At 46.0% G+C, this 22,478-nt stretch overlaps 1 protein-coding gene across 1 annotated transcript in view; it reads right to left on the bottom strand.

The window, feature by feature from the left end:
• ADAMTSL1 (ADAMTS like 1) overlaps positions 1-22,478 on the bottom strand; it is a 677,686-nt gene that overhangs the window by 14,849 nt on the left and 640,359 nt on the right. Inside the window, exon 28 of the mRNA XM_078677817.1 lies at positions 6,388-6,608. Coding sequence (XP_078533943.1) covers positions 6,388-6,608 — 221 coding nt within the window. The remainder of the gene's footprint in view (positions 1-6,387; positions 6,609-22,478) is intronic.

Below are 22,478 nucleotides of genomic sequence, written 5' to 3' on the forward strand. Positions count from 1 at the left end.
GAACATGTACAAGCCCACATTCCCCACCTGAGCGTCGATGGCGTTGCAGCATTTTTAATGGTATGGGGAACCTGGGTGCTTACCAATCACAACGCTGCATTGCAGCGTTGCGATTGGTCAGGGGAGCCTGGCCGTTCCTCCTCCGGCTGGAGCGGAGGGACGAGGATGACGAGAGACGTGGAGAGACACAAGGATGAAATGCGTTACTTACCTGTAACTGCAGTTATCCAGTATTGGTGTCTTTCATAGATTCACATGCCTGAATCATTCCCCGTCGTCGGGATGGGAGTCCCCGGTACATAAAAAGCAATGTCCTATAGAGATATATATAGAAAAGTAGGCCTAGAGGCCTCACCTTAGTAACATATCCATGTCCTTTTGTAAAAAAGACCAAACTATAGAGAAGAGCCAATCAGCTGCCACCTCCCTCTAGAACCTTCCTGTCAGGAGCCTCAGTCCCTCAGATTTTCGTACGCACTAAGCTAAGTAGGCGTGATACTGAGAGAATTAGGTGAGTCCTTCCAGGGAAGGCGGGAGGGTTGCATGTGAATCTATGAAATACACCAATACTGGATAACTGCAGTTAACACATTTCTTATCCAGTATTATGGGTGTCTTTCATAGGTTCACATGCCTGAATCAGAGTAGCAAGCAATGCAGAGTGCACATTTCTGATGGAACAGCATATACAAGTCCTTAGATAATACACATCATGCGAGCATGAACCATCATTAGACATCCACAATAAGTATTAGTAAAGAAATGTGCATACCAGAGTAGGATGGAGGGACGGAGGAAGGCTCACCTTACTGAAATAGATGGCGTAACACTGCTTGTCCCACTGCCGCATGATTCATCAGCTCAGAATCCAGGCAGTAGTGCCTAGTGAAGGTATGCGGCGACTTCCATTTTGCCGCCCTGCAAATGCCAATGACTGGCGCCCCTGCAAAGAGAGCCATAGAAGTGGACATAGCTCTTGTGGAGTGCGCTCTCACTTTGGAATGCAATGGCTGTCCAGCTTGGTCATGACAGAAAGCAATGGCTGCAGAAATCCACCTGGAGATGCTCTGCTTGGTAAGTGGTAGACCTTTCCTAGGTCTGCTGTAAACTACGAATAGCTGGTTAGATTTCCTGAATGTTTTCGTTTTGTCAATGTAAAACTTCAAGCATCGTTTGAGATCCAAAGAATGCAGCGATCTCTCAGCTGCCGTGCTTGGGTTTAGAAAGAAGAAACGCAGAACCACAGGTTCATTTAGGTGGAAGTCTGACGGGACTTTTGGGATAAACCTAGGATTGGTTCTCAGGATTACTCTGTCGTTTTTAAACTGTAGAAAAGGATCCTGGATTGAAAACGCCAGTAGCTCACTGACCCTCCTTGCAGATGTGAGCGCCAGGAGGAGTGCTGTTTTCCACGAGACATACTTCAGGTCAGCTCCGTGTACTGGTTCGAACGGATTTTTCATGAGCTGGTTAAGAACCACATTGAGATGCCAGGTAGGTGGCAACATCCTTACTGGCGGGAAAGATCTGTATAATCCTTTTAGAAATTGCTTAATCAACCTGCTTGACCAGAGAGATTGACTCGTTGAAGTTCTTTTATAACGAGATATTGCTGCTAAGTGTACTTTAATGGAGGAGTGGGCTAGGCCCGACTGTGACAGATGTAATAGATAAGGTAAGATTTGCTCCGGTGAGGAGGAGAAAGGCCGGATGCCTTGATCTGCACACCAAGCACAAAAGCGCTTCCATTTCAGGGAATACGTTTTGGTCGTGCTATCCGCCCTTGCTCTGGCAAGAATGTCTCTACAGTCTTGTGGAATATTCAGATTGTGGAACTCTCGGAACTCAGGAGCCCGGCAGCTAACCTGAGAGACTTCAGATCCGGATGTTGAACTTGATTGTTGTTCATTGTGAGCAGAGATGGATACTGCCGCAGGTGGATCGGCGGCTCCAGGCATAGACGGTGGAGCTCTGTGAACCAATGTTGCCTCGGCCAAGTTGGGGCTATTAAAATTAGAGTACAAGGCTCCACCTAAATTTTCCTGAGGACTCTGGGAAGCATCGGGAATGGCCAAAATCCGTACGCAAAGACGTTGCGCCATGCGATGGAAAATGCATTCCCTAGAGACCCTGACTGGGGATGCCAACTTGCGAAGTGTGGGCATTTGGCGTTCATTCTCATCGCAAATAGATCGATTTGCGGCGTGCCCCATCTGGAGAAGATCTGGTCGATAATTTGTTGATCTAGCTCCCACTCGTGTGATGATGTTTTCTGCCTGCTGCTCAATGCGTCGGCGAGCACATTGTCCGTGCCTGGGACATATTCCGCCCTTAGGGTTACATTGTGGAGTATGAGCCAATTCCAGATTTTTTATTTTTTTTGCGACTTGCGAGAGAATGTCAGCGAGCGTGTCCCTCCCTGTTTATTGAGGTAGTGCATAGTCGTGGTGTTGTCTGTTCGGACGAGCACCAGGGAATGTTTTATTCTTGGCAGGAAAGCTTGAAGGGCCAGGAAGACAGCCCGCAGTTTGAGCAGATTGATAGGTAGTTTCTTCTCCATAGGAGACCACTTCCCGCTTATCTGTACTCTTGCAGAAAAGCTCCCCAGCCTTCCAAGGAGGCGCCTGTTGTGACAACATGAGGAGCAGCCGGAAGCAGGAATGACAAGCCTTGAGACAGGTTTTGAGATGACATCCACCATTGCAGGGCTCCGCCCATGTGAGGATTCACTTTTATGTGGTCATCGAATGACCCTGTGCATTGGACCCACTGCTTCGAGAGCGCCTCCTGTAGAGGTCTCATTCGTAGTCTAAAGTGAGGACTCAGGAGGATACACGATGACATCATCCCCAGGAGGGATTTGAAGAGGCGGACTGTAAAGACTTTCTTCGAGGCTACTATATCAGCTAGTGCAAGGAGCTTGTTCATCCTCTCTCTGGACGGGAAAGCTTTTGCTGACCGTGTGTCCAGGGTTGCACCTAGGAAACTGATGCACTGAGAAGGTTGTAGGACCGATTTTTCCTGATTGAGGGTGAGACCCAAGCAATCGAAAAGCTTTAAACAGGTGTTGGAAGACATGGACGCGTCTAAGGATGGAGCCTTGACCAGCCAGTCATTCAGATACGGAAAGACTTGGTGATGGCACTGTCTGAGATATGCCGCCACCGGGATACGACATTTCGTGAATATGCGAGGTGCAGACTTGAGCCCGAAAGGTAGAACGCGAAACTGCAAGTGTCTGCCCGCTACTGCAAATCGCAAGGACCTTTTTTTGTTTCCTGTGAATTGGGATATGGAAGTAAGCGTCCTGTAGGTCTAGGGACGCCCTAAAATCCTGCTCTTACAGTAGGTGCAAGACCTCCTTGATCGTTACCATGCGAAACAACTGCTTCTTAGGAATTTGTTGAGGGCCCTGAGGTCCAAGATTGGTCTCCACTTCTTGTCTTTTTTCTGGATCAAAAAGAAGCGGGAATAAAACCCTTTTCCCTTCTGAGATGGAGGTACTCTTTCTATTGCTTCTTTCTGCAGCATAATCGAGATCTCTCATAGAAGCAGCCATAGATTTTTGTTATTTCCGCTGTCCTTTACCTTGAAAGGACGACTTCCCAAAAGAGGATTGCTTGTTTTGCTGTTGTTGGCGCAGTTGGTATTGCGGTCTACTCTGGCCTGAAGAGTAGGAAGACTTGTATTGGTAATTTCCTCTGTAGGAAGACTGTCCTCTTCCTCTATTTCCACTAAAGGACTGGTTCTTATACTGAAGAGTGCCCAAAGCTCTCGCAGTGTCTGCTTCGTCAATTTTTTGTGCCAAATAGTAACTTGCTATCATATGGCATGTCCAAAATCTTTGTTTGCACCTCAGGACGGAAAGTGGTTGCCTTTAGCCATCCTTGGAGCCGCAAGACTGCTGCTCCAGCCACCTGGCGGAACCCTGTCATAGCGATATCCATCGCGCAGTCTATAGTTTCTGACGCCGATGCTTCACCATCTAGCAGAATCCTCTTTACTTCCTCTTTGGATGAATCTGGCAATTCCGACAGGTATTGGGCTATGTGTGCCCACAATTGTCTATTATAGCATCCCAAGAGTGCTAGGGCGTTCGCGGCCTTACCGTCATTGCCGACATTGAGGAAAACCTGTTCCCAATGTTGTCCACTCTTCTTCACTCCTTATCAGGAGGAAGCGACAAAGGGGCCAAAGGATTCCTGGAGGTCTTCTGGGCCGCCTGTGCCATCACGGAGTCCGGCTTAGGATGTCATGTTAAACACGCTGGTGCTGTATCTGGCGCCCTATACTTCTGATCCAACTGAGGGATCACTTGTGATACAGAGGAGGGGTTCTGCATGACCTCTACCTCTTCTGACTATAGGTAATCGATAATCGGTATTGACCTTACTGCCTTCTTGAGAGGTTCTTTGAAGTCATACAAGAAGCAGACCTGTTCTTGAGAGACCATTGAGATCTTAAAACGCTGAGCAGCCCTCTCTACCTCATTATAAGAGATTCCAGAATTGTCGGAATTTCCCTCATTGACGAGCCCGTCGACGAGATCGCCGTCATAGACTATGTCGTCGTAGACGAACAGTCATAGACGAGGCCGTCGTAGGCGACGCCATAGACGATCCGTCGTAGACGAGGCCGTCGTCGACGAGCCATCGTAGAGGAGCCATCGTAGATGAGGCCATCGTAGACGAGGCCATGGTAGACGAGGCCGTCGTAGACGAGGCCATTGTAGTCTAGGCCATCGTCGACGCCGTAGACAGGCCGTCGTAGACGCAGTCATAGACGAGGCCGTCGATGACGATGCCATCGTAGACGAGCCATCGAAGACGAGCCCTCGTAGATGAGGCCATTGTAGACTAGGCCATCGTAGACGACGCCATCGTCGACGCCGTAGACAGGCCGTCGTAGACGAGCAGTCATAGATGAGGCCGACGTCAACGACGCAGTCGTAGACGAGCCATCGTAGACAAGCCATCATAGATGAGGCCATCGTACACGAGGCCATTGTCGACAAGGCCATCGTCGACGAGGCCATCGTCGACACTGTAAACAGGCTGTCGTAGACGAGCAGTCATAGACGAGGTCGTTGAGTCGTCGACGAGCCGTCGTAGATGAGCCATCGTAGACAAGCCATCGTAGACAAGCCATCGTAGATAGTCCATCGTAGACGAGGCCATCGTAGACGAGGCCATGGTAGATGAGGCCATCGTCGACGCCGTAAACAGGCCGTCGTAGACGAGCAGTCATAGACGAGGTGTCGTCGACGAGCCATCGTAAACGAGCCGTCGTAGACGAGGCCATCGTAGATGAGGCCCTCGTAGACAAGGCCATCGTAGACGAGGCCATCGTAGACGAAGAGGCTGTAATAGGCAATGATGATGGTTTCTTCGTCGACGATCCTGTTGACGATGTTGGCATCTTAGTCTTTACCTCAGGAGGTATAGAAGACGCCTTCCTGAAGGGTCCTATGACCAGAGGAGGTGATTTTGACGGCTCAAAAGTCATCTTTTTTACATGATTTTTCTCCAAAAGCAAGTCCTTTACTCTCCTTTTCCACAGAGTGAGGAGATTTTGAAGAACTGCGCCCAGAAGACCCATGAGTGGTCTTTTTGAGGGCCTTCTCAGGACGTTCCCCTAAGGAATGAGTTTGAGGAGATTTTCTTCTCTTTTGAGATTTCCTAGATATTGAGGTCAACGCCTCATCACTGTCACTGGAGAAAATAATATACCTCCTTTCTGGTCTTAGTGTTTGACACCATATTAAAAGTCGCCCTTCCTTACCAGACCTTCTTTAACAAATGTATATGAAGATAATCCATAGTAGAAAAGAATCCTTGACAACAAAGTTATTTAATGAAGTGAAAAAACACAGAATCTGAGCAGAGCTCAGAGGAGACTCCCTTAGCACAACGTGCGGTAGAAAATCTGAGGGACTGAGGCTCCTGACAGGAAGGTTCTAGAGGGAGATGGCAGCGGATTGGCTCTTCTCTATAGTTTGGTCCTTTTTACAAAAGGACATGGATATGTTACTAAGGTGAGGCCTCTAGGCCTACTTTTCTATATATATGTCTATAGGACATTACTTTTTATGTACCGGGGACTCCCATCCCGACGACGGGGAATGATTCAGGCATGTGAATCTATGAAAGACACCCATAATACTGGATAAGTACGTTTTCTTTTTTTATCTTTAACTCCGCCCGCCCCGCCACCCCCAATCTGTGCCAGCTGCTACTGAAATCGAGGAATCAAAGCTAAGGTGAAAACTCCAACAGAATTATTAATTAAAATATACAATTCTCAAAATACCATGAAACACGGGCAGGAGGTAGTTTACCACCTGAGAACTGGTGGGGGTGTGAAGAACTCTCGTTTCAGGAAACATACCATTTTCACAGGGGGCGATGTTGCAACGTTGCCAGTTTACTGGTCTGGGTCTCCAGGAACAGTAATGTTCTTGCACAGGCTTGTTTGTTCGAAGCTGCACGCACTCAACTCGCCGTGACTGGAAGCCATAGTTGCCACATGTGGCTGTGCATAGCGTCCAAGGGGCTATTCTCCACTGCACTCCGCAGATATCAGTCCAACAGTTCTGAGTACTGAATGGCCTAAAAAAGAAACCGTTTGTTACTAATATAAAGGAGCTCTATGACACTGCACTGAACTTGCAAATTAATTGTGTGTCAGGTGAGTATGTGTGTGTGGGGGGTGCATATGTGGGCAAATAAACAATGGAACATGTATTTGACTGCTCAATAAATGGTGCACTAAGGATCACAAGTGACATGGCCATCAGTAGAGTAGGACTCTTCAACCCAATGAATAATAACATCCAGTCAAGTTTTCAGGGTATCAACATGAATTTGTATGAGGAATCTTTATTGGTAATCGATTTTGGAGGAGATTGATTTAATATGTGTTGGTCATTCCGAAGATCTGACTTGATTTTAATATTCAGGGCTCAAGAATGCAACCCAAACCACGAGTGAGCTTTAGCAAATGACTTTCATGGCTAACAAAAAGGAAGACAGCGATTGGTTTGGTAGGATACCATGTAAAATCCTGGCAATTGAGGATTTTCAATTCTGAGAGCAAAACAGGGGGCAGAGCAGTCAATGGGATTTGTAGGTGTGCCCATCAGGCCAAAGGAATTGGAATGAGGCAATCACGGAGACATTGGATGGAACAAAACTAGATGTCTGATTGTTTTTAAATAGTTTTTTTATTTTTGGAGCTGCAAATCTATATGAAATAATTTAAACACATTAAATCTATGCAAATCGGACTCGCATTATGGATGTTTTGGAGCTTTTTCCGAATTTGTAAATGGCCAAAGTACAGTTGCAGGACATTCATTTTGGTCTTCATTAACCAGGACACCTGCTACTTGGTCTGCAATGAAAACTTGGCCTTTCGGGCCTCTTTACATTTTTGGGTAGCTGTGGACTAGCAGTTTCTCTTAACTCAAGGGAGGTGTACATTACAACCCAGTTATCAGGGCTGCACTGCAGGTGTGAATGACCAGACTGAGCATTGTGTTTTTTGTAAAAACATATAAGTTTAATTTTATTTCAGCATACATAATATATGTACAGTAAAAAAAAGTAAACATGTAAAGTCATTTACACAATAAGAAATAATGGCTCAGACTTAGTTGGAAAGCAAAATAACACTGAACAAAGGATGAGAGCAGTAGAGTACAATTCCAGATCACTTACAAGTGGACGGGAACAAGTCCCCAAGTATGTGTAGGGGTGAGGCGTAGTACTCCTTGAAGAGATATGCATTCAGTTTCCTTTTTGAATTTCAGGTGAGTGAGAATAGATCTGGGCGCATAGTTGGAGAAGGGTTGTTGATCAATAGAATGTTGGAGAAGCAAGTGTTCTGCATGTGACTGTGGACACCCAAGAATCCATTTTGGTTTCCTGAACCAAAGTAGTACATAATATGGAGGTTGGAGAGAGCCCCAGACAACAGTGTCAATAGCCGGGCTCCTCTAATGCATTCCTGAGCTTCCTTGTAGTTGAGCGGGCATTCGGTTATGGAGGAGAGAAGACAGAAGATGCTTTTTAAGTGTAGGGAAGTTCTCCTGCCCGATTTTTCCTTGAAGTGGTACTCCCAACAGTCTCTGTAGTAGTTAAGTAGGGAAGCTTCTCTCTTTTTTGCTACTTTACTTTGGGTCTTCCCTCTCAACTAAACCCCTCCATCTTGCTGAGAATGTAAGACAAAGACTGTGGCTGGACCAGTCTGGAAGAAATCTGCAAAAGTTAAGAACTGCGTGAACCTGAACCCAGAGTGAATTTGTACTTAAGACAAACTCTGCCTGCAAACTTAGTATAAGTATGAATGCTAACTCCACTTACCAAGTCCAGGACCAGAAACCTGGGGAGTTTGACAGCCTGCTAGGAGGAACTGCCTTGTGCTTGCTTTGAAGGAATGAGCTGGCCAGCTGCTCAGGAGAAGCACAGTGGTGCCCTTACGCGAGGAACATGCTGCCTAGAAGAGGACTGCCAGGAGCTGCGGCAGGGAAAACTGAAGCTGCTGCTGTGACTCAAGAGAAGGATCAGCATCACTGAGCCATACTGATGATGCCCTGAGACCAGCGAACCTCCACAACATGCTCTAAAGAGCCTGTGAATATGGTTCACTGAGGAAACCCTAAAAGTGCCTTGCGGGTTTTCCACCAAGAAAGACATACTGCCTGTGACTGCTTGGCACTGAGAAACCACGACCGCATTCTGGCTGGTCTCATCTGAAGAACCGAAGCACAAGTAGGCTACATGAAGCCTGGACGCTCTCTACAGTTGGTGGGGAAATTGACCTACATCTCTTGAACAACACTGCGATTCTGGGTGGGCTCTGTGCTTTGTTTGGATAATGGGGAACATCATCAGGATTAAATTATGTATGCCTGAGACAAGAAATGCCCATGGAGGAGAGTCCTCATTGCAAAAATGACAATTGGTTGTCGCCCTTTGCAGCAGAGAGTCGCATATTGCTGCCACTCCTTCCTCAAGTTTAGGTAGTATAGACGGAGATCGTCTACTGCTCCGTCGCTTGGTTTATTCGTTGCATTCCGACCTGGATTCTTCTGGACCCTGATTAGGTTACCCCCTAAACCCGCACTTCCCGTGACTCCATATTTACTTGCTTGGTTGTCCCTATACGCTGGAACCTGTATCCCTACAGCTTGCTCTACCAGCGACCATACTGATCCCTGCTAATGGCTTGAACACCTATTGTCATTTCTTTGGGTTCCCTTGTCTATGAAAATATGAAAATAATAAACTGGCATGTGAATGCATGAAAGATGCACCAATTAGTGGGTTTGGATTGAAGCCAGTGGTTGCAGAGGTCCCCTGAGAGAAAAAGGGTGTTTGAGAGCTAGATCCATGATAATGCTTTATTGGAATAAATGGGAACGAGGAATAGAATCAAAAGATTATCAGCCCCTAAATCAGTTAACAATTGCCAAGTGATTCAGGGAAGAGTGCACTAACCCACTCATTACCTTCTCTGATCTCTGTGAAGGCTATCCAGAGAAACGTGGAGTTATCTGACAAGTAGATAACTAACAGGGCAAACAAGGGTCTGGAGCAGTATGGTTTCAAGATCAAAGGGGAGCAGATCTCCCATCAGAATAATTTCGAAATGGATGGGAAGGGCAGAATTGACCTTATTGGTTTCCAGCTGGGACAGAAGTCGAGTGGGATCTGAGTTCCTAGTCAGTCATAAAGCGATCAGATTGAACATAAATGTGCCTTAAAGGCCCTGTGGTTTATATAGGATTATGTTTGCTTTTACTCTCCCAAATTAGAAGAAGGAGGAGGAATATTGGGCAGATGTACTAAACTCTGGTTAAAAAATACTGGTTGCAATTTTCAACCAGTATTTTTGCGACACGGGTGCTAATTTACAGAACTACCTATGCACTATTAGGTTGGTTCGAAAAATGACTGCTTCCTAATGACTTGCAAATCGACCGACACATGAATGTTAATGAGGTAGGTCGCCATTGGTGACCCACTAGAAATCAAAGCCATCATTGGGATGGTGGTTTGCTAGCGTCAGCAGACCACCATGTCAGTTATTGCTTTTAAATAAAGTCTTTTTTTGTGGGGGGGAAATGCAACCAATTTATTAAAATAAAAAAAGGATGCTTTTTAAAAAAATATGAAATGTTTTACTTACATTGTTTAAGATTAGGCAGTAGTTCATGGAACCAATACCTAATTTAACATATTATTTGTAACACTCTCTAAGGAGAAGGGCCTGCGAATGCATTACCACTACACTTCTGTAGTCGGTATTAATTAGTATTAATAATTTACACTTTGATTCCGGGCATAAAACACTAATACACACCATTCTGATTCGGTATTTGGAAGGGATGTACGTCCTGAACAAACTCCTTCCAAATACCGAATAGGAATTGGGTCGAATGCCCAAATTGTGATACAGTGACTTTTTTTACCGAATCACAATTTGGTGTTTGTACATATGAAAAAGCCTTTTTGAGATTCTAAAGAGCCCAAATCTGCAAACGGAGACATTTGTGACCACAAAAATGCTTTGGACATCTGGCCTATAATTCTTTACACACCACTCAAGAGAAGTGGAGAATGATATCTGCAGTGCTGACAGGGCACTGGTCGGTATTCTCCCGGCATTTCACATAAATAAATACAATTTGAGAAGGGCCGTGCTCCACAGCTCCTGCTGTCCTCACTCTGCTCTGGCCTGGCTCTGTGTCTCTCCCCCTTGATACTGCTTATATCAGCACAAAAGTCTCACCAGTGGGCAGCAGCACCTGACGTCAGAGTAGGTAAACAGATGGAGGAAGTAAAGCGGATCTTGGCTCTTCCTGGCCCATTTAAATTGCATCTTTTCATTCCGGTTATTTTTATGTGGCTACTTTGGCACATTTCGCTTGGTTTATAAGCTAAGAACTGCATACATCTAAATTTGGTTGGTTAGCTGCAGAGCTCATTATACTCTAAAGGAAAACTACGGAAGCCCAGAAACAGGAAGTCGATGAGTGATGACACAAAATCAGAAATTACACCTTGGGGAATATATACTAGGCCGTGTCCTGCCTGTGACTGGTTTGATGCCAAATAAATAAGCAGGCTACACTGCCCCTAGCATTTACTGCAATATGCATTATGCGGCATGGTGTTGCAACTGGAAGGGGTCATCAAGAGACTGAAGTGCAATAAAGTTGAAGGGCGTTTGCAATTGGAGTTCATGCCAAAGTTATTTTGTTTCAGGTAAAATCGGGGCTGAGGTGAAACACGTTTTTAACAAATTATGCAGAAAAATGCTCCTGTATATTTAAAAAGACCTTTCTCCACAGAGAATGATAGAACGTGAACAGTCACATTTGTGTTGTTTCACCACAGTTTCATTAAGCGTTTCTGGTTACCCTATCTTTTAATGGATACCATGCATGTGAGAGTCATGGATGTTTGTTTTCCGCTTGATTACAGCTGAAAACCTTTAGCACATTCCCCAAGCAGAATAATGATGCTCATTTTTAAGATGAGCCTACCACCATAGATTTGATGTTTAATAGCAATGCTAATAGAAGGTGTTACTATCATTCAGGTACATAAAACTGAATATATCGACCACAGAAGTATGAAACTAAGCTCTTGGATGCCCTTGATACCCTGTTTAATGTTAAACAATCGCCATGGAATCGGTAATAAAGATACTTTGAATCATCTTTTGTACAGAACTCTTTGGAAACAAGTGGGCACTTCAGATTGCAGAAGAGCAAAAGCATTTGGCAAAGACCCAACTCCTATCCAACGTTTGCACTCTCTTTTCAAATTGGCAGGTATCCTAAACTAATGACACTTTTGGAGAAAAAAATGGTATTGTTTTAACCTAAAGCTTGATTCATAGCTTAAGAAGTGGTGCCTGATGATTGAATCTAATGTTCATAAATTGTGATCCAGGAATGGTGGTCATGCTTCTCCTGTCCATCTCCCTTGCCTCTTACAGAGTCTGTGTGTACGGGCAGGGCCAGGTGTCCCTGACCACCCTCTCCATTGGACACGAGCCAAACTCACCTCAGCAGCTTCTCGGTGGCATGGATTGAGCGTGAAGTAAGCTGCGAGGGACTGAACTGAGTGAATATGAGCACTGAACATACAGCACGGTTTTACAGGGGAATCTCAAACCGGCCTAGTCCGGAGCTGTGCTGAAATCCTGCCTGGATGGTTAATCTTTCCCTCCACTGCACTGTCCCGTCAAGGTGATCAGCGCCCGATAAAATATAAATTCTAACATAAAGAGAGTATTACGTGCTATAGAGATCAGAAAGAATAACCTAGTTCTTGTAAAGAGGATATTATGAGATGATAAAAGAAAAGGCAGCTGTACAGAGAAATAAAAGAGGTACAAAAAAACAAAAGCACAGGAAAATGTTAACAAGATTTAACACAAATTACATTTGTCGGTCTTTATGTAAGCATCACAATGACAAATGATATGTTACTAAAATAAGCAAAAGTATAAGCAGCAATAACAGAAACATTCAATCTTATACAAAAAGAAACTGTTCAACTTGGCCCTTTTTGCAGGGTCATCCCTGAACTTTTTGCCTTCCTCCTATATTTTTTATGACCTGTTGTTGGCTATTTTATGACTCTGGGCACTTTACCTCTGCTGATCAGCGCTAAAGTGCATATGCTCTCCCTATTGTAAATGAATGTATGAATTAGTGGTTTACCTGTCAGACCCTAGTACCGTGCACCAGGAGTGCCCAGGGCTTGTAAACCAAATGCTGCTGGTGGGCTTGCAGCACTGGTTGTGCCACCCACAGAAGCAGCCTGTAAAAGTGTGTCTAAGAATTGCCATTGCAGAGCCTGTTTTCAGTCTGGCACTGGCATGTTGACTGAGCACGTGCACCCACTTGCCAGTCCCTAAACCTTCCCTTTTCTTCATATCAGACACCCCTATGGTAGGCACAAGGGCAGGGTGCATTGTAAGTATAAGGTAGGACATGCCCTGGTGTGTGTGGCATGTCCTAATAGTGAATTACAGCTATTTTTCGTTTTTCACTATTGCAAGGCTACCTGTTCTCCATAGGCCAGAATAGTCAGTTAGATTATTACAGTTTATAATCCTAACGGACTCAGGGAACATGGTAGAAATTCGAGTTTAGTATGCCTGAACTCAGAATGATAAAATACATCTTTTAGTGAAGTTGGTTTTAACGTTCTGTGTTTCAAAATACCACTTTTAGATCTGTATCTAGATGGAGGGGAGGAGTTGCACCTGGGACCTGAATAGGGCTGTGCCTTCCCTTCACAATGCTGGCTCCACCTCCTGTGGGGCGTCTGATGTTTCTGCCCTGCACTGTGAAAGGAAAGAAGGAGTCATGTAAACAGAGTGCTCCAGGACTGGCCAGAACTGGTTTGAATTACGCAAAGGCCCCTCTGCCCTCAGAGGACAAAGGATTTTGGGATATAAATAGTGGGACCCTGATCCCAAAAATTTAGATCGCTTTTGGGCAAACAAGAAGAAACCTTTGCTGAGGAGAGGAACATGAAGAAACTGAGGAGGGACTATCCCTAAGCTGAAGTGCTGCTTGGGGGATTGGCCTGCAGTGGTTGCCTGACTGCCAAAGAGAGGAGAAGGGACTTTGTGTACTTTAATCAACTTGTAAGGATCTCCAAGGGCTCGGAACAGAGCTTGCCTCCTGCTGAAGTGTCTCATGGACAACAGATTTCAACCCCCAGCTCCTCCGAGTTCCTTGGGGAGTGCCTACTGCTGTTTTGGGCCTTCTGAGGGACTGCGTGTCGCAAAGAGCTGGATGCGCGACTCAAAAGGAACAGCGTGTCGCCGTCGCCTGCTGCTGCTGTCGCATCTTGGATGTCGCCGCTGTAGCTGTCGTATTGCACCGCATTGAGAGAAGCATCTCGCAACGAAGAGGAAGCGTGTTGCCGTCGCATCTTGGATGTCGACGCTGTAGCTGTTGTATTGCACAGCATCGAGAGAAGCGTCTCGCAATGAAGGAGAAGTGTGTTGCCGTCGCTGCTGCTGCCGTCGCATCTTGGATGTCGCCGTTGTAGCTGTCGTATTGCACCGCATCATGAAAAGCGCCTCGCATCCACAGAGAAGCGTGCCGCCGTCGGAGCTCCTGTCGTCGCATCTTGAATGTCGCTGCTGTAGTTGTCGCATTGTGCAGAAGCGTCTCGCAACGTCGGAGAAGAGTGTCGCAGCCAAAGCTGTTGTCATCGCATCTCAGAACAAGGGTGTCGCCGCTGACGCATCGAATCGAGACTTCTCGCATCATCGGAAAAGCGTGCTACAGCTGGAAGATCTTCACGTCTTTATTTCTTTGCTGCATTTCCATCGCTGCAAGACTTTTGTTGTGGAAGCGTAATGCATCGTAAGGTACATTGACTTAAAGTGTTGCATTTTAAGAACTAAACAGAACAAAGTTAAAAATACCATTTTAAGTACAGTATTGTGGATTTTTGTCGTTTGTGGTCTTGTGATAAGTCTATATAAAGAATACTTATTTTTTAAATAAAACCTGTGTGGTGTCCATCTGTAGGGTTGTCACTTGATTAATGTATGTGGTTACAAATACTTTACACACTGCCCCTGAGATAAACCTGTCTGCTCATGCCAAGCTACCAAGGGGGTGAGCAGGGGTTATTTTAGGAGTGTACCCCCTTACCCTGACTAGAGGTAAGGGTCCCTATTTGTCACAAGTACCTACCTGTGCCAACTAGAGACCCCCAAATCTAACAGAAACTATATATAGAAATGACAACAAAATAAGGAGGTTTGTCCTTTATTCAGCTGTAGCAAGAATAAATGTATATTTAGTCTTTGAAAATTATAACTCGAATCTCTGCTCTTTTATTAGATATGTTTGGGGGAAAAGTATGTCCGTATCTAGTCTAAGATACTAACAAATGCCATTCTGTCTGTGTTTAAAGATAATGTTCCTAAAATCTTTCCAATTTGAAGTAATCTGTTGAAAAGTAATTTCCAGTAACAAATCCACTAATCTACCTCCTCCTGGCAATTCATGTCAAACTGGGACCAAACTTCCCAGAAAAATTGTATTTAATGAGGAGGATACTTAAGTTTCCATTATGTAGTCAATGCACACTGCATCAGTACCGTCTAATCGCAATTATCAGTGGCAAGAGGATTGGTCATAGGTAAAATTTTGAGTAAAAAATAGTCGATTGAAGATAGAAAAAAACAGTGGGGCAGATTTATGACGGCCTTGCGCCGCCGGTGCGTCACTTTATTTGACGCAACGGCGGTGCAAACAATGCGCCCTATTTACAACGTGACGCATCTCGGAGATGCGTCATGTTGTAAAGCCCTGCGCCATAGGAGGCGTTCCTGCGCAGGGGGGGGCGTTCCTGCGCAGGAACGCCTCCTAAAAGTGGCTGAGTGAAATCTATAAGATTTCACTCAGTCACTTTCAGGACAATGCTGCGCCAAAACCCTGCGCCTGCTTGAAGCAGGCGTAGGTCTTGACGCAGCATTGTGGAGATGGGTCACCACCGAGCCTTGCTGGAGCTGCGTCGCGCTTGCGACGCAGCTCCAGCAATGCGCCACCTTTACGGCACAGATGCGTCACGCATCTGTGCCGTTTTTGCCCCATGGTGCGCCGCATAGTAAATGCGGCGCACCATGGGTGGCGGAGCAGCAGCGCAGGATGACTGGCGCATCCCTGGGGATGCGCCAGTCATCATAAATCTGCCCCAGTGTGTGTTGTACTTGCCACTCTCAACGAAGAGCAACATTTTCACTATAAATCCTCCAACATTGAAACTGGCCAGTTACGATTAAGGTCCTGTTCCCAATTCCCTTCTTCGTGGATTTTTCGTGAAAGTTATGTCAGCAACAAAGAATTGTAGAACATGGACGTTTTCGTACAATGTGATAAAATTGCAAATATCTTTGGAAATTTATGTACCGTTCCTGTAGATACTTTACATACTATATTAATGTTTTCTAATACATCACAATTTGGTATACTGAGAAAAAGAACAATTAGATAAATTGCAAACATCTTTTAGCTTTGAAAAGGACATTAAAGTATTGTTGGAATACGAGGCAGCATCTGTGAGGCCTGCACAAATTACATGACTTCTTTTGTCCATCACTGGGAACCAAACACCCAATCATAGCACCTGACTCTCAGAGAGTACCGGTGCAGAGCAGTCTGAGGCTTACTCAAGGGAGGTGGTGTGGGCTAGTAATCTCCATTTGCAGGTGCGCAAAAATAACACTCAATAATTAATTGTTCAGTCTGTACTTTGATTTATAAAATTAAGAGTACATTTATTAAACACACACTACTCAATACTATGCACCAATTTACAAATATACATAAGCTGTTGGAATCACTTTGTGACATTGCATAACATATCCACCCCTCCCTCAGGGGGTGGGGTCTAGGACCACCACTCCCATGTATGCACATCATCTTGCCCCCAATGCAGTTAGTTGATCATACCCTGAGGCGTGGGCCCTGAGCACTGGCCCCTCCCCAGTGGCGACCCACCCCATTACCTCAACCAGCATTAAAAATGGGTACACTTGGCTTGGTGACACATAACCCTGACTGAGCATCTCATACTGACCATAAAGTATGCACCTCTACATCTTAAGGGCTAACTGTCTGGGTTGTTCCTCGCCTAACAGCAGCAGCAAGAATACATGTTTAGGCATCACTTTCGAATGACAGTACTCATCACATTTGTGTATTATTAGAATGCATTGCAATTACAGCCCCTAAAGGCATCACAGATGTAATCACACGATTACACCTATAAAGCCAGGCGCCCTAGCAGGAATGTCTGGCAACATAACCCCACTTTGCTTATGACATCACCTTACATGTACTTCACATTAAACATATGAACTTCAGTCCCTCTAAAAGAAATGACCATTAGTAAATTCATTTCAGTATAATTACACCTCTTCACCTCCAGGGCATGCCCTTCTCCAGACATCCTCAACTCAGCCCTTCACTCCATGATGCACTTCTCAATGCACCCGAGCTGTAGAACAAAAGTTCCAGCCCTGAAGGTGATGCAATCTTGGCAGAGCACTTGAGGGGTTGTTTCTTTTAAGTCCCCAAGACACTTAGGGAGGGACTTTTCTCTTCATGCTGGGGGAGACAACCCCCGGCACCTTTGCATTCATGTGGTGGTGACCCCGTCTTCCTGGGGCCACCACAAACAGAGAAAACACAGTGTTTCCCCTGCAGGCCGTTCCTAGCCAGCAAGGCATTGTGGGACCTCATGCGTTTCTGAACTGCGGCTCTCCTGCTGCTCCGGGGAGAGCAGCGATGTGGGCCTCCGGCCACTCTGGCTGCCCGTTGAAGTGTCCGGTCCCACCTGGACCCTCAGATAGGTTCTACGGCTCGGGGAGCCCACGCCCGGCCACTCTTTCCCATTTTCGGGGGCCCGGTCCCAGCCGGGCCCCTTATGCCTACCTTCGCGTCTTCTTGGCTTGGGGCTGCTCGGTCCCACCCGGGCACCCCGCGTGAATTGCTGGGCTGAGGGCAGCCCAAGGAGCCCACCCCCGGCTGCCCCTGCCGGCTCCCTCCCGGCCCGCATCCCTTTGTGTGGCCGCGGGAACCGGCTGAGTACGCTTTCGCCTCCTCCGTTCCGGATGGACTGCGGGGGAGTGTGGTGGCTCTCTCCCGGTCTCTGGCCGTTCTTCAGGGTCCGGGGTTGGGGTCCCGGGCCCCTTCCATGACTTCAGGGCCCGGGGATGGGGTCTTGGGCCCCCTCTGCATAATTTCTCTCCTCGCATACCTTCACGGGGTGCCCAACGGCGCACCCTGACTTTGGCAGGGCATGGAGTTGGGGTCCCGAATCCCTCACCCCGCACACCTTCCCCGACTTGATCTTTGGTGGGGGCCAGGGTGGGCTCCTGGCCCCCCCATGGGGCACCTTCACGGGGAGCGCGGCGTCGCTCCCCGTCTTACTTCTTTGCGGGGGCGCGACGGCGCTCCCCCGTCTCCATCTTCGGTAGGCTCCTGGCCCCCCTGCAGGGCACCTTCACGGGGAGCACGACAGCACTCCCAGGCTTCCCTTCTCCTTGGGGTCAGCCCCAGGGACCTTACCCACCCCTGAGGCATCTCTGAGACTGACGGCGGAGCCCCCGCGCTTCATCGTCGGTGTTCTTAGGGGTCAATGGTCACCTACCTTCCGGGGGGCCATATCTCATCCCCTTGGGGTCCCTGGGGGTCTGATCTGCCCCATTTTCATGTCTTCTTGCTCCTGGTGGCGCCCCCCAGCCACTGGGAGCACTCTCCTTTGCCCTCCCTGTCTTCAAGAGGGTGATTCTGCAGGCAGCGGTCTTCACTGGCTCTATGCGCCAGCCTTTCACCTGGCTCTCCTCCTGGGCCTCTCTTCTGCCTGTGCAGAGGCCCCTGCTTCTGCGCACTGGTCCTGGGCTCTTCTTCTGGCGCTGTTAGGGTCCTGGGGGGCAGTCATGGGGGTCTCTCCTTCCAACAGCCCATTGCCAGGCTTCAGCACCTTCCGCCTCAGCAGACCACACCCCAGAGAGAGCTTCTCTCCGGTGCAAGCACTTTAAAAAAGTTGAGTAGGGGCTGGCAGGAAGTCTCCGTTGGTCCTATCAAACAGCGACACATCAATTCCTTGCCCCTGCACCCTCCTTCTTGTCCAGCCTCTGGGTTTGTTCAAGATGGTGTCATCTAGGGTTTCTTGCTACATGGTCTCTGAAGAAAAAAAAACGTCCCCCCTCGCTGCCTTCCCTCCTTGGTGCAGCCTGGTGCCTGGCACCCAGTGATAGCTGCTGATGGATGAGCCTGTAGCCCCACCCATCTTCTCTTCGTGGAGAGGAGGCCTTAGCTTGTGGAAGAAAGTTTATCAATCCATCCAACTGAGGTCACCCCTCAGCAAGGCCCTGGTTATGACTGAATCAGAGAAATGTGGCATTTCAGGATGACCCAAAAGCAGTACAAATATGGCTTTGGACTCTGCAGAATACTCCTTTTCACATCCGCTACAGTGGACTTTAGTGCGTGTCTGGAATCTGTAGGCCTTATGAAAGGTAATAAAGCACATGGGCTCCACATCCCCATAGGGGAATAATTACGTTAAAAACACAGTAAAACACACTGACTTTCCCTGGCATGTTCCTTCCCAGTGTATAACGCCTATTCCATGTCACCACCCAATTCTGCACAAGTCCTGCCACACCCTTCATCTTGTAGCTGCTCCCAGACTGCACATGCTAGGATTCTCCACAGCGCAGCCCCTACACGGTGCACACGCATGTACACATGTGTCTGCATGTAACCAGCCCGGTGTCCCTTACTGCAGCTGCTGCGCAGTGGCCTGGTCAAGCCAGGGGGACACCAGTAAAATCCCCATGCAGTCTCTTACATCTTGAGTTCACTGTGGGTGAGTCCCAACTTATAAGGCTCCCCCACAGTAAAAGCTTAACAATAAGGTGCTTAAAAAGCAAAAATTCACAGCGGCCCATAATGTCAGAACCACCTGCTTACAAGTATCATCTTAAACTACTGCTAAATCCATATGATGCCATGTTTCTCTCAATCTCTGTAGCACATGACCCATATGTGAACCGTGATATTCTTATAATTACCTAAAGAAGATTTTTTTTTTATTTTAAAAGCTCTCCTTAATAGAGAGACCAGAAGACAAGATTGGAAGGAGAATAGAATATATAATTGTTTTGTGGTACAGAGGACTTTGTTTTGTTGGACTTCACAGGAATGACTTTTTTAGAAAAGAGAGTCATTAAAATACTTTTAATATTCACCCTAATAGGTGACTATCATTAAAACCATAATTGAACCAGAACTCTGCTTGACAAGGCTAAATAATACAACTAGAAATAGGGAACTTATTTAACTCCATGTTGTAGTTCTAACTTTTTCAATTTCGGCAATTAAATTCTCACTTTCTTATTCTTTCATAAGAAAATTGAAAGTATATTATCTATTGGTTTAAACCAGTCAGATAATATTTTGAGTAAGATATTCTGGTACCTCATCTGTTAAATCAGTTTATAGCGTACCCTCCTTTCTCATTCTGAGCTTCCTTTTTAGCTATCTCATTGATAGTTAATTATTTTACTGTACCTATCTGCATTTTACATTTTTTTTCCTTTTTTTCGATTAATGGAAAGAATTCTGAGACGTGTCATGGATTTATTTGAACCCATTATGCTGCATTGAGGTATTTCAGATACAAATATAAGGTTGATCTCTCCTGTCCACCCCTTGGTTTTGTACTATTACAAATAATGTTGTTCTATTTTCAACAAATACTTTTGGAATTAAAAATTATGTACTTGAAATTCGTTAATGATCCTTTAATTGTATTAGAAGCTCCTGAAACACACATTCTCCACAAGCATCAGGTGATCGATAAAAAATCCTAAATCTCTTTTGGCTTATTCAACCAGAAATATTTTGAGGAAAATAAATACAATTGTGATGCACAGTTTTGCTGAAAGGAAATGTTAGAAGTGTCTTGTTATAAGAACTTCAGGATTGAAATGTTTGCTACAGAATAGCCACCTACTTTAATTTTGGATGAACCTTTTAGTTTGAAAAAACTGGATGCTTTACTCGCGGCGTGAGACGATGCTCTATACTTTTCATACTGGCGACAGCTTGTCTTCTCTTTGCTCCTCCCCTGCTTCTTTCTCAGGTCACTGCCAGCCTGTCTGCTCTTTTCTTTTCACTGTCTCTCTCACTTTTCTCGCTCTCTGCCTCCTATTTCTTCTCTTTTCTGTCATCGTCATCTTTCTTTCTATCTCCATATCCTCCTTTCTCTCATTGTTTTCTTTCTAGTTTCCAGCGTCTCCTTTTGGTCTCATTGTCCTCTCCCTCCCTTCTCTGATTCCCTTCTCAACCTCTTTCCTCTCCCCCCTTCATTTCTTTCAATCTCCATATCTCTCTCCACCTCACCTCCATCTCCTCTCTGTTTTATTCATCCTCCCTCTCTTACACATACAAGCTTGTGCGCATAAGTCCTACTCGGTTTTATTTTACACTTCTGCCGAGTACTAATTTAGTTCGCACAAATACTTGTTTTTAACGCCATAATGAGAAAAGGCGAACTTTGGGTCTGTAACTGCTCAGGCCGTTTCATTTAGCATCGCCACGGGAGGGCCTTCCGAGTCAGTTCGCAGCAATAGTCTGTTTTTGAGAATCATTGCTGAGCACTAACCCTCCCTACCCCCGGCTGTGACAAATCCTGCAGCTGATGCAAGTTTATTATCGCTTCTGGGCCAAAGTAGGTGTGCACGCGCACTAATACACACACATACCTCTGGATATCCGTCGCAGGATTCAAGAAGTACACAGAAGCAAGAATACTCGCAAGAGGAGCTTTGTGACATACAGGGGGGAACTGTTCACACTCCATGTGTTTTTCTTAGCTTTATCTTTCAAATTATCCACCTCCATCATCCCTATTAGGGACTCTGTGGGGGTGGGGAGGATGGGGGAGGAGGGTGATGCATGCCTTCCCCTTTCAGGTGAAAAGCGTCCCTTGTAGCTTGTACCGTATCTTGCCACCCATAGAATCGTGCAACATAAGTAGAGTGCATTCTGTTATTCATGTGTGTGCAGACTAATCGTAGCCGAGCTGCACCTAACGGGGTTCTTCAACCAATGTGCTGAAGCTGGGAGTCTGTGAGGCAATGACATGCAAGCATGGCAAATATAGCGTGTTTTCTGAGAGTTGTCACGAGATACGGTTCACAATGGCTGTGGTAGCGTTTTTTTTTTGGTTTTTTTTTGCATTGCTGTATATCGCTAACTGGACCCAAAGATATTAGAGCCTTTACTTATTTATTTATTTATGCGATTTTATATAGCGCGAACTTTACCCGAAGGTGTCAGAGCGCTTTACATAGGACCCAGTTTCAAACAATTTGCAAATTGTTGACTTACATAAGAACCAGCTGAAACATACGGATTGAGGGTTACATGCGTTATAGAAAGACTTAGGATTACATGCGTTATAAAAAGGTACAGACAGAAAAAATTGCAAATGTACAAGAGATAAAGTCACACAAGGAGGAGATACAAATGGATAAAATCTAGGCATATACTAGTGATATCTCTATCTACTTAGGGAGGGGATACACATGGATATACTCTAAGAGTCACATAGGAATGGTAGAAAGCACAGCGGACTCCTGCATAAACTAGTGATTAGAGTTATCTCTATATACATAGGGAAGGGGTAAGACTGGATATACTCTAAAAGTCACATGAGCACCAGTACATTACACAAGGACACATCCATTGTTTTGTAGGGAAGGGTGATCAATTGATTTCCCCAGAATCACAGGATGTTAAGCCAATGCGAACCTCAGAACCAGAGACAGATTTACTGCCAAAGCACGCGAGCGTAAGGGGCTGTGCAGTGCTAGCCAGTAAGATTGTATGTTTGCATGCTTTATCTCCC

The sequence above is a fragment of the Lissotriton helveticus genome, chromosome 2_1 (genome assembly GCF_964261635.1).
Source record: "Lissotriton helveticus chromosome 2_1, aLisHel1.1, whole genome shotgun sequence".
Taxonomy (NCBI): Eukaryota; Metazoa; Chordata; class Amphibia; order Caudata; family Salamandridae; genus Lissotriton; species Lissotriton helveticus.